The sequence below is a fragment of the Panulirus ornatus genome, chromosome 32, assembly GCF_036320965.1.
Source record: "Panulirus ornatus isolate Po-2019 chromosome 32, ASM3632096v1, whole genome shotgun sequence".
In the NCBI taxonomy this organism is placed as follows: Eukaryota; Metazoa; Arthropoda; class Malacostraca; order Decapoda; family Palinuridae; genus Panulirus; species Panulirus ornatus.
Window position 1 is genome coordinate 14,244,213 of NC_092255.1, and position 12,888 is coordinate 14,257,100.

At 40.5% G+C, this 12,888-nt stretch overlaps 2 protein-coding genes across 7 annotated transcripts in view; one reads left to right on the plus strand and one right to left on the minus strand.

Moving 5' to 3' along the window:
• Nle (notchless protein homolog 1) overlaps positions 1–12,888 on the plus strand; it is an 82,821-nt gene that overhangs the window by 47,693 nt on the left and 22,240 nt on the right. For all 3 annotated transcript variants that reach the window (XM_071680972.1, XM_071680970.1, XM_071680971.1), the window contains 2 exons: positions 7,122–7,259; positions 11,271–11,388. In XM_071680972.1, the coding sequence (XP_071537073.1) occupies positions 7,122–7,259; positions 11,271–11,388 (256 nt within the window). The remainder of the gene's footprint in view (positions 1–7,121; positions 7,260–11,270; positions 11,389–12,888) is intronic.
• Positions 1–12,888, minus strand: part of LOC139759058 (intraflagellar transport protein 27 homolog) — a 225,593-nt gene that overhangs the window by 46,108 nt on the left and 166,597 nt on the right. The window contains exon 8 of one of the 4 annotated variants that reach the window (XR_011714987.1): positions 1,455–1,577. The exons of the other annotated variants lie outside the window; for them this stretch is intronic. The gene's annotated coding sequence lies outside the window, so the exon portion shown is untranslated. The remainder of the gene's footprint in view (positions 1–1,454; positions 1,578–12,888) is intronic. 4 annotated transcript variants of the gene reach the window in all.

Below are 12,888 nucleotides of genomic sequence, written 5' to 3' on the forward strand. Positions count from 1 at the left end.
GGGATGTGGGTTTGAGTGGAGAAAAATTGGAAGTGGAGTGTTTTGGATATCTGGGAGTGGACTTGGCAGCAAGTGGAACCATGGAAGCGGAAGCGAGTCACAGGGTGGGGGAGGGGGCAAGGATTTTGGGAGCAATGAAGAATGTGTGGAAGGAGAGAACGTTGTTGCAGAGGGCAGGAGTGGGTGTGTTTGAAGGAATAATAGTTCCAATAATATATGATCATGAGGCATGGGCTGTACAGGTTTTACAGAGAAGGGTGGATGTGTTGGAAATGAAATGTTTGAGGACAATATGTGGTGTGTGGTGGTTTCATTGAGTAAGTAATGAAAGGGTAGGAGAATTGTGTGGAAATTAAAAGAGTGGTTGAGAGAGCAGAAGAGGGTGTGTTGAAATGGTTTGGACATATGGAGAGAATGAGTGAGGAAAGGTTGACAAAGAGGGTATGTGTGTCAGAGGTGGAGGGAAGAAGGAGAAGAGGGAGACCAAATTGGAGGTGAAAGGATGGAGTGGAAAAGATTTTGAGTGATCGGGGCTTGAACATACAGGAGGGTGAGACATATGCAAGAAATAGAATGAATTGGAACAATATGCTATACCAGGGTCGACGTGTTGTCAATGGATTGAACCAGGGCATGTGAAACATCTGGGGTAAAACATGGAAGTGTCTGTAGGGCCTGGGTATGGATAGGGAGCTAAGGTTTTGGGCATTGCACATGACAGCTAGAGACTGAGTGATAACAAATGTGGCCTCTTTTGTCTGTTTTCGTAGCACTACCTCGCTGAAGCAGGAGGTAGCAATGCTGTTTCCTGTGGGGTGGGGTAGCACCAGGAATGGATGAAGACAAGTAAGTATGAATGTGTACATGTGTATATATGCATATGCCTGTGTATGTATATATATGTATGTGTGTGTGCATGGGCATTTATATATATATGTGTGGATAGTCCAATCAAATATAATAATATGTTTATGAATTATTATTTTATAAAATATTATATGCACTATACATTTAATGACTACAGAGAGAGAGACAGTAAGAAAGAAAGACAGCTAATGAAGTATTTGTTATGCTCGTTAGAGGACATTGGATATAATGTAATGAGTTTTAACAAGACTCCAAGCCAATAAACACACACACACACACACACAGGCCTCCTTGTTAACATTACTGACCATGAGACAGCACAAGCCAGACCAGGATTGGAACCTCATAGTTTCAGATCCTGAGCATGGTAGATAGCCTACACCCAACCCAGGTGTTCATCCTCCCCTCAGGTCTGCTCAGTAAATTGCTGCCTGGCATAGGATAGGGAATGTGTGTGTGTGCATGCATACAGAAGAGTAAAGACATGTTACCACATTACATATATATAAGGTTAACAAGACAGCACGTGTGTAAAACTCTCCCAAACATACACACACACACACACACACATGGTTACCATTACTGACCATCATGCATGCATGGGCTGCCTGGATCAAACTTCTATAGGTTCGAATTCTGGTCATGGAAGCTGGTCCACAGTCCACCCTGCTGATCATCCTCCCTTAGGGGCTGGTCAGTAGAATGGGTACCTAGCATAGGATAGGGTGTATGTGTTTTTTTTTTAATACATACATATGAGTAAACAAGTGGCACTTACACACAAGGTTAAGACAACAGGCAACTCAAGTCTAAAACTCTATCCCTGTAACACAAAAATTTTAATCACATTGCTAATGAAGAGAATGGAAACTTGTCAAACATCATTTAAATCATCATAAAGAATGAGAGATGAAGAAATGGATTTTTTGTGCATTTTTGAAAGCTCTGATGATGCTTTTGTCATCAGTTTGCCTTTGTAAGTGCTTTGATGAGAGCTTTGTCATTGGTTCATTAAAGTGTTAATCTGTTTATGGAGAGGGAAATGAGGGAGATAAATACAAGGGGCCTGAGAAGTATGTCATTTGTTGTTTATGATAAGGCAATGGTGGCAGATTCTAACAAGAAACTGTAGAAGTTCATGTCTGAATTCGGGAGTGTGTGTAAAAGGAGAAAATTGAGAGCAGATGTGAATAAAAGCAAGGTTTTTTTGTTCAACAGTGTATTGAAACAAATAATTTGGGGTGTGAGTTCAAACAGAGAAAAATTAAAGGAAGTGAGGTGTTCTAGATACCTGGGAGTAGACATGACAGCAAATGGAACAACAGAAGCAGAAGCAAGTCATAGGGTGGATGACATGACATAGGTTCTGGAAGCATTTAGGAATGTGTGGAAAGACAGCTCACTATCTGGGAGGGCAAATGAAAGGAGGTGTATGGATGTTGCTTACAGTGTAGGGGTGCAAGTAATTGGAAGACGTTAAAAGAAAGCAGGAGGTGGTAAAGAGGAAGATGGAGAGGGAATAAGATAATGTTTTGGAAAGAGGTTAGTGGTGGAAGAAAAACAAGAGGACAAATGGAAACATTGATGATAAGGGGAAAATGAGGAATTGGTAACAGGCAGACATGAGGTGAAGAGATTGGGTATTTTGAAGGCATGGTCAATATGTTTTATGATAGGTTGGCAGGTGTAGGTGTTCAGGTTGGGAGGTATGCAAAGAGAGAGAGTCTTGGTAAGTGGCTTGATAAAAAGAAAGGTGTTGAAAGCACTGCTTGAGATAAAATGTGGAAAGGCAGCTAGATTGGATGATATTGCTTTTCAGTTTCTTTAGAAAGAGAATGACTATGTTATTGTGTGGTTAGTTGTGATATTCATTGTATGTATGGATCATGGTAAGGTACCTGGGGATAGGTAAGGGTATTGTATAAAGGCAAGGGAGATAAAGGAGAATGCCAGAATTCCAGAGATATAAGTTTGTCAAGCATACCTGGTAAGTTGTGTGGAATAAAAGTGATATATTTCAAGGGTGGGTTTCCAGTATTTTTACTCCTGCCCCTCTTACTTGCAAGTGACAACACCCAGGTTGTATGTAGATAGTATTAATGTTATATATTTACATATATTGCAAGTATTCATGTTATATATTTATATATGTTGCAAACAAATTACATTTAGAATCAGCATGAGTTATACTATATACTCAACACAACGTGCAGCCCTTACAGTATTGTACAATACGTGTTTCTAAAATCCATAAAAAAAAATGGACATTAATTTTCAATATTCCACCTGTTATATATTTATTTTCCTCCTCTGGACCTTCTTTGTTATTTTCCCCTGCCTCTTGATGTATATTTATATTATTTATTTATTCTATTATACTTTGTCACTGTCTCCCACATTAGTGAGGTAGCACAAGGAAACAGACGAAATAATGGCCCAACCCACCCACATACACGCGTATATACATACATACACATCCACACATGCACATACCTATACATCTCAGCGTATACATATATATACACACTCAGACATATACATATATACACATGTACATAATTCATACTGTCTGCCCTTATTCATTCCCGTTGCTACCCCGCCACACTTGAAATAACAGCCCCCTCCCCCCACATGTGTGCAAGGTAGTGCTAGGAAAAGACAACAAAGGCCACATTCGTTCACACTCAGTCTCTAGCTGTCGTGTATAATGCATCGAAACCACAGCTCCCTTTCCACATCCAGGCCCCACAAAACTTTCCATGGTTTACCCCAGACACTTCACATGCCCTGGTTCAATCCATTGACAGCACATTGACCCCAGTACACCACATTGTTCCAGTTCACTCTATTCCTTGCATGCCTTTCACCCTCCTGCATGTTCAGGCCCCGATCACTCAAAATCTTTTTCACTCCATCCTTCCACCTCCAGTTTGGTCTCCCACTTTTCCTCGTTCCCTCCACCTCTGACACATATATCCTCTTGGTCAATCTTTCCTCACTCATTCTCTCCATGTGACCAAACCATTTCAAAACACCCTCCTCTGCTCTCTCAACCACACTCTTTTTATTACTACACATCTCTCTTCCCCTTTCATTACTTACTCAATCAAACCACCTGACACCACATAGTGTCCTCAAACATCTCATTTTCAGCACATCCACCCTCCTCTGCACAACTCTATCTGTAGCCCATGCCTCACAACCATATAACATTGTTGGAACCAATATTCCTTCAAACATACCCATTTTTGCTTTCGCCTTTCCAAGATAACGTTCTCGACTTCCACACATTCTTCAACGCTCCCAGAACTTTCACCCCCTCCCCCACCCTATGATTCACTTCCGCTTCCATGATTCCATCCGCTGCCAAATCCACTCCCAGATATCTAAAACACTTCACTTCCTCCAGTTTTTCTCCATTCAAACTTATCTCACAATTGACTTATACCTCAACCCTACTGTACCTAATAACCTTGCTCTTATTCACATTTACTCTCAGCTTTCTTCTTTCACACACTTTACCAAACTCAGTCACCAGCTTCTGCAGTTTCTCACCTGAATCGAATCAGCCACCAGTGCTGTATCATCAGCGAACAACAACTGACTCACTTTCCAAGCTCTCTCATCCACAACAGACTGCATACTTGCCCCTCTTTCCAAAACTTTTGCATTCACTTCACTAATAACCCCATCCATAAACAAATTAAACAGCCCTGCAGCAAACCGACATTCACTGGGAACCAACCACTTTCCTCTCTTCCTACTCATACACATGCCTTACATCCTTGATAAAAAACTTTTCACTACTTTTAGCAACGTACTTCCCACACCATATACTCTTAATACCTTCCACAAAGCATCTCGATCAACTCTTATCATATGCTTTCTTCAGATCTATAAATGCTACATACAAATCCATTTGTTTTTCTAAGTATTTCTCACATATATTCTTCAAAGCAAACACCAGATCCACACATCCTCTACCACTTCTGAAATCATACTGCTCTTCCCCAGTCTGATTCTCTATACATGCCTTTATCCTCTCAATCAATTTCTTTCTTTCAAACTATTCGCCATTTCCCGCATTAGCAAGGTAGCGTTAAGAACAGATGACTGGGCCTTTGAGGGACTACCCTCACCTGGCCCAATTCTCTGTTCCTTCTTTTGGAAAATTGAAAAAAAAAAAAATGAGAGGGGAGGATTTCCAGCCCCACGCTCCCTCCCCTTTTAGTCGCCTTCTACGACACGCAGGGAATACTCAACAAACTTATACCTCTGTAATTTGAACACTCACCTTTATCCCCTTTGCCTTTGTACAATGGCACTATGCATGCATTCTGCCAATCCTCAGACACTTCTCCATGAACCATACATACATTGAATATCCTTACCAACCAGTCAACAACACAGTCACCCCCTTTTTTAATAAATTTCACTACAATACGATCCAAACCCGCCAACTTGCTGGCTTCCTTCTTCCGCATAGCTTTCACTTCCTCTTCTCTGTCTACCAAACCATTGTCCCTGACCCTCTCACTTTGCACACCATCTCAACCAATACACCCTATATCTGCCACTCTATCATCAAACACATTCAACAAACCTCTTGATGTGTTATGATCAAATTTGAAAATCTTGTTGCAATTGTGGTCTCATACATGCTGTGAATAGTTTGCTGAATATTTCCTTATCCATGTTTAAATGCAATTCTGACAAATGCCAGCAGACATTTTGTCTCCTTTACAGTTCTTAGGTGGAGCTTTGTGGATAGATAAGGCACAATATCAACTTTCAGACAGATTCCTACAGCTAATATCATAATAGTTAATGTTCATATTGAGGCATTCTTTCCCAATGTTCCTTGTTATGACTCTGCTTTAACTTAGGATGAATTTCATCAACCACATACCAGACCAACATTGTGGTTGATCTAGGCCCCCATGCAAGTTGCATTTTGGCCAGCGTGTTGTTGATTAAATCCACCTCCCTGATTTCATGTAATACCCTGTCTTCAGTGGCCTCTGGAACTCCCTTAGCTTTTGATTATATGGTGGGTAATGATTTTAAAAGATATTGCTCTGTGGAAGCTTATGCTGATCCATGGGCATTCCTGAATGATTCATTGGGCAAAATGTCAGTGTCACTGCCTGGCAGTCAGACTGTACGATGATTAGTCATTTTTTGCCGATGTCTTTGATATTACTGCCACTGTTTTTATTGTGGCTTATAGGGGTCTAAGCTGATCCAGCTCCTCCTTGTCCTTGGTACATACCTGATCCAGGATTAAAGTGGACTCTTTTTGATAGTATTAACACATCTTTGGATGGTGTCTAAGACACTGTTTGAAGAAAGGTTTAGGGTAGATGTACTTTTAGTTATATCTCCAGGGACCTTGAGGTAATCTGGGACATCTGCTTTTTTTTTTTTTTCATTTATTTAATGGCTTCTCATTTCCCCCCTCACTGTATCCGTGCCCCTCTTCTTGTGATTTCCATCATTGTCTATATCACTGTTAGCAGTTTAGGTTGTGGTCATGGTTGTCTTCATTTTCATTAGGTGTAGCTACCTTTTTCTTTCCACTGTAAGATGGTCAAGCAAGATAATTGCTGGGTCTGCAAAGGTAGTAATCCCAGCCTCATTCTAGCACATCTCTCAGGGTCACAGACATCTCAGTGGCAAGTCCCAGATAATCTTTCAACACCTTTATTAATCATTTACCTCTCACCAGTCACACACACTTTCTTGAAAGTGCTTGCTTATTTGCCATACTGTGCAGGTTTAAATCATTCACAGTGAATTATCTGATTATTCATGCAATAACATTATACAGATATAGGGAAGGGGCTAGCATTGCTGAAAAACAAAATAATTTTGTGTTCCCATGTTTTGTACATAGCTACATGGATATAATAAATTTTACCCGAGATACTTTAGACCTAGGGAAATGATAATTTAGGAGGAATGACAAGAGAGTGCATATGAGCAAGCTGATCAGAAAGAGGAATGAGGAGGCCAAGAGTGAGATGGAAGGATAGAGCTTGCGATTATGCATATGTAAGGAATGTGAATATGGAGGAATGCATCAAAGGAGACTGAAAATGTAACACCTTCCTGGTCAGGAGGAGAAATACTGGAAATAGATGAATAGATGTCATGAATGCATGCTAATATTTTTAGCATTTTGATGTATATACGAGGGATTTTTACGAGTTCTTTAGACAAAGTATTAATGAAAATGTGTTTATATTTTACAGCTGAAGAAAGACAGGCCTGTGCTGCAAAATATTACAAAGAACACTTGGCAGCCGCAGGTGGAGTAGAGCGGCTAGTATCTGGCTCAGATGATTTTACACTCTTCTTGTGGGAACCTGCTAAGGATCGCAAACCTATTGGTAGATTAACTGCTTTTTACTTGTTGTATAATCATTTAGTATATTTGTAGTTTTTGCAAATTTCTATGCCTTTAAATTCCTTGGTAAATAAGTGGTCTAAACACCTGGATGAATTTTCTGGTGTTTTGTGTGCAACAGGAGTCAGTATTATTAATGACTGCAAAGGCTATCATTCCTTTCTTTTAACAAAAGCTCTTGAACATTGTTCAGAATTAATGCAAATTGGAGAAAAATTTACATTATATTTTTTTTATACTTTGTCGCTGTCTCCCGCGTTTGTGAGGTAGCGCAAGGAAACAGACGAAAGAAATGGCCCAACCCCCCCCCCATACACATGTATATACATACGTCCACACACGCAAATATACATACCTACACAGCTTTCCATGGTTTACCCCAGACGCTTCACATGCCTTGATTCAATCCACTGACAGCACGTCAACCCCGTTATACCACATCGCTCCAATTCACTCTATTCCTTTGCCCTCCTTTCACCCTCCTGCATGTTCAGGCCCCGATCACACAAAATCTTTTTCACTCCATCTTTCCACCTCCAATTTGGTCTCCCTCTTCTCCTCGTTCCCTCCACCTCCGACACATATATCCTCTTGGTCAATCTTTCCTCACTCATTCTCTCCATGTGCCCAAACCACTTCAAAACACCCTCTTCTGCTCTCTCAACCACGCTCTTTTTATTTCCACACATCTCTCTTACCCTTACGTTACTCACTCGATCAAACCACCTCACACCACACATTGTCCTCAAACATCTCATTTCCAGCACATCCATCCTCTTGCGCACAACTCTATCCATAGCCCACGCCTCGCAACCATACAACATTGTTGGAACCACTATTCCTTCAAACATACCCATTTTTGCTTTCCGAGATAATGTTCTCGACTTCCACACATTCTTCAAGGCCCCCAGAATTTTCGCCCCCTCCCCCACCCTATGATCCACTTCCGCTTCCATGGTTCCATCCGCTGCCAGATCTACTCCCAGATATCTAAAACACTTCACTTCCTCCAGTTTTTCTCCATTCAAACTCACCTCCCAATTGACTTGACCCTCAACCCTACTGTACCTAATAGCCTTGCTCTTATTCACATTTACTCTTAACTTTCTTCTTCCACACACTTTACCAAACTCAGTCACCAGCTTCTGCAGTTTCTCACATGAATCAGCCACCAGTGCTGTATCATCAGCGAACAACAACTGACTCACTTCCCAAGCTCTCTCATCCCCAACAGACTTCATACTTGCCCCTCTTTCCAAAACTCTTGCATTTACCTCCCTAACAACCCCATCCATAAACAAATTAAACAACCATGGAGACATCACACACCCCTGCCGCAAACCTACATTCACTGAGAACCAATCACTTTCCTCTCTTCCTACACGTACACATGCCTTACATCCTCGATAAAAACTTTTCACTGCTTCTAACAACTTTCCTCCCACACCATATATTCTTAATACCTTCCACAGAGCATCTCTATCAACTCTATCATATGCCTTCTCCAGATCCATAAATGCTACATACAAATCCATTTGCTTTTCTAAGTATTTCTCACATACATTCTTCAAAGCAAACACCTGATCCACACATCCTCTACCACTTCTGAAACCACACTGCTCTTCCCCAATCTGATGCTCTGTACATGCCTTCACCCTCTCAATCAATACCCTCCCATATAATTTACCAGGAATACTCAACAAACTTATACCTCTGTAATTTGAGCACTCACTCTTATCCCCTTTGCCTTTGTACAATGGCACTATGCTCGCATTCCGCCAATCCTCAGGCACCTCACCATGAGTCATACATACATTAAATAACCTTACCAACCAGTCAACAATACAGTCACCCCCTTTTTTAATAAATTCCACTGTAATACCATCCAAACCTGCTGCCTTGCCGGCTTTCATCTTCCGCAAAGCTTTCACTACCTCTTCTCTGTTTACCAAATCATTTTCCCTAACCCTCTCACTTTGCACACCACCTCGACGAAAACACCCTATATCTGCCACTCTATCATCAAACACATTCAACAAACCTTCAAAATACTCACTCCATCTCCTTCTCACATCACCACTACTTGTTATCACCTCCCCATTTGCGCCCTTCACTGAAGTTCCCATTTGCTCCCTTGTCTTACGCACTTTATTTACCTCCTTCCAGAACATCTTTTTATTCTCCCTAAAATTTAATGATACTCTCTCACCCCAACTCTCATTTGCCCTTTTTTTCACCTCTTGCACCTTTCTCTTGACCTCCTGTCTCTTTCTTTTATACATCTCCCACTCAATTGCATTTTTTCCCTGCAAAAATCGTCCAAATGCCTCTCTCTTCTCTTTCACTAATACTCTTACTTCTTCATCCCACCACTCACTACCCTTTCTAATCAACCCACCTCCCACTCTTCTCATGCCACAAGCATCTTTTGCGCAATCCATCACTGATTCCCTAAATACATCCCATTCCTCCCCCACTCCCCTTGCTTCCATTGTTCTCACCTTTTTCCATTCTGTACTCAGTCTCTCCTGGTACTTCCTCACACAGGTCTCCTTCTCAAGCTCACTTACTCTCACCACCCTCTTCACCCCAACATTCACTCTTCTTTTCTGAAAACCCATACAAATCTTCACCTTAGCCTCCACAAGATAATGATCAGACATCCCTCCAGTTGCACCTCTCAGCACATTAACATCCAAAAGTCTCTCTTTCGCACGCCTGTCAATTAACACGTAATCCAATAACGCTCTCTGGCCATCTCTCCTACTTACATAAGTATACTTATGTATATCTCGCTTTTTAAACCAGGTATTCCCAATCATCAGTCCTTTTTCAGCACATAAATCTACAAGCTCTTCACCATTTCCATTTACAACACTGAACACCCCATGTATACCAATTATTCCCTCAACTGCCACATTACTCACCTTTGCATTCAAATCACCCATCACTATAACCCGGTCTCGTGCATCAAAACCACTAACACACTCATTCAGCTGCTCCCAAAACACTTGCCTCTCTTGATCTTTCTTCTCATGCCCAGGTGCATATGCACCAATAATCACCCACCTCTCTCCATCAACTTTCAGTTTTACCCATATTTATCGAGAATTTACTTTCTTACACTCTATCACATACTCCCACAACTCCTGTTTCAGGAGTATTGCTACTCCTTCCCTTGCTCTTGTCCTCTCACTAACCACTGACTTTACTCCCCAGACATTCCCAAACCACTCTTCCCCTTTACCCTTGAACTTCGTTTCACTCAGAGCCAAAACATCCAGGTTCCTTTCCTCAAACATACTACCTATCTCTCCTTTTTTCACATCTTGGTTACATCCACACACATTTAGGCACCCCACTCTGAGCCTTCATTTTTTTCATTCATCTCAAGCTAGAAGTTTCAGTTTTCTAAATTGTTTCTTACATTTTTCATATGTATATATATGTATGTGTGTGTGTGTGTGTATATGTGTGTATGTATGTGTATGTGTGTGTGTGTGTGTATGTATATATATATATGTATATTATCCCTGGGGATAGGGGTGAAAGAATACTTCCCACGTATTCCTCGCGTGTCGTAGAAAGCGACTAGAGGGGACGGGAGCGGGGGGCCAGAAATCCTCCCCTCCTTGTATTAACTTTCTAAAATGGGAAACAGAAGAAGGAGTCACGCGGGGAGTGCTCATCCTCCTCGAAGGCTTACATTATATTGAGGGATATATATACCTGGGTATATGGGAGAAAGAATACTGCCCTAATATTCCCTGCATGTTGTAGAAGGCAGCTAAGAGGGGCAGAAGCAGATGGCTGGAAATCCTCCCTTCCTGTATTACTGTCCAAAAAAAGGAACAGAGCAAGGAGCCATGCAAGGAAATTTTCCTTTTAAGGCTGTGTCGTCTGTTCTTTATACCTTGCTCACGCGAGAAAGGGCGAGCATGTATGAAAAAGAGAGGGGTATAATCATGTTAACCCTACCTTATTTTTTCCCCAGAACGCATGACTGGGCATCAGCAACTTGTAAATGATGTCAAGTTTTCACCAGATACCCGGATTATTGCATCAGCATCATTTGACAAGAGTATAAGACTGTGGAATGGCTTTAATGGAAAGTATGGCTCATTGTTACTACTCTGTATTTTCTTTTATTTATATTATTCATATAATGATGCATGTATTTCATTAGTCACTGATGGATATAATTCTATGTATACAAAGAATACCATCCAGGTATTATGGTTGTGTCAGAAGTGAAAAGTCACCTTCAGTGAGGTTGTATTATCATCAGTGGACAAAAGAAGAATCTCATCAAAGAAATTCTTGCTCCAACAAAATCCATCATTTCCCTGCAGCTTTTTATAATATTGCAGCCTTGAAGCTGTAGGAGCCATGTAAAAGGGGTCCTTTGATGCTACTGTCTTCAATCAAGGGAAGTGTAGTTGGGTGCTGCATCTGTGGTGCCCACCACTGCCTTTAGTACCCAATGCTTGTCCATGCTCTATCAACACTGCTCTTACTTAGAACTGGTTCGTCAGTTAATTAATATTTCTCATAAGCTACGAGTGCTTAACTCTAAATTCATAAAAAAATAGGGCTCTGATAGATTTTTTACACCAAATCATATAACTGAAATAGCGGACACATTATAAGTGAATGTAACTTGCATACTCAGGAATAGCCAGTCCAATAGATAACATGTTTTCCCAAATTAGGAATAAGCAAGTTTTCATTCATAAGAGACAAATAATTTCTATATATAAAAATCTTATTGTAATAATATTTATATTTTAGATTTGTATTGATGCATTAGCGAATGGAAGGTCAACATTTCTGTCCATGCTGGCTCACTTTCCTTCTCTCTCCCATGGTTGGTCTGTTATTTTTGTAAATATTCAAATGATTATTAGTTCATGAGTTATCTAAAAGCCTACTGAAGGGAACTGTGCAGAAAAAAAATACAGAGCTAATGATAACTTCCATATGATGTTACAATGAGTCAGTGAAATCTATACATTTGTTCAGCAGTGGTTGGCCTGAAACTGAGGCTCCTTCCTAAGCTCCACCCACTCAAATCACAATTAGGTCATGAAGTAGCTAAAAGCCAAAAAGGCAAGAACTTTGCAGATGAAAGTAAACAGATAATGATAAATCCCATATTATTTTGCAAGTATACGTGAAATGTTTATGTTCACATATCAGCACTTGACAGGAAACCGAGGCTCCTACATAAGCTATGCCCACCCATGAGACTATTATTATTAGTTTTAGAGTTAGCTTAAAACCTACTGAAGAGAACTACTAAGAAAAAATAAACAAGTAATGATAATGTCTGTATGGTTTTATGGGTATGTTAAGTATTTATGTTTGTGCAGCAGTGGTTGGCAGGAAACTGAGGTTTCTGCATATGCATTGTGAGTATCCAAGAGGAGTTATGTGGGAGTGGCATAGAGGTTTAGGAATCAGGGAAACAAGATGTTCTAGTGAGGAAGTAAAAATTACAGTCATTGAGAAATGAGACTTAGCAAGCAGTGTTACAGCAATGACAGATTAATGATTAAAATTGAGATGTATATAATAAAGGTGTGTAAAGTAGCCAAACAAAAACAGAAAGG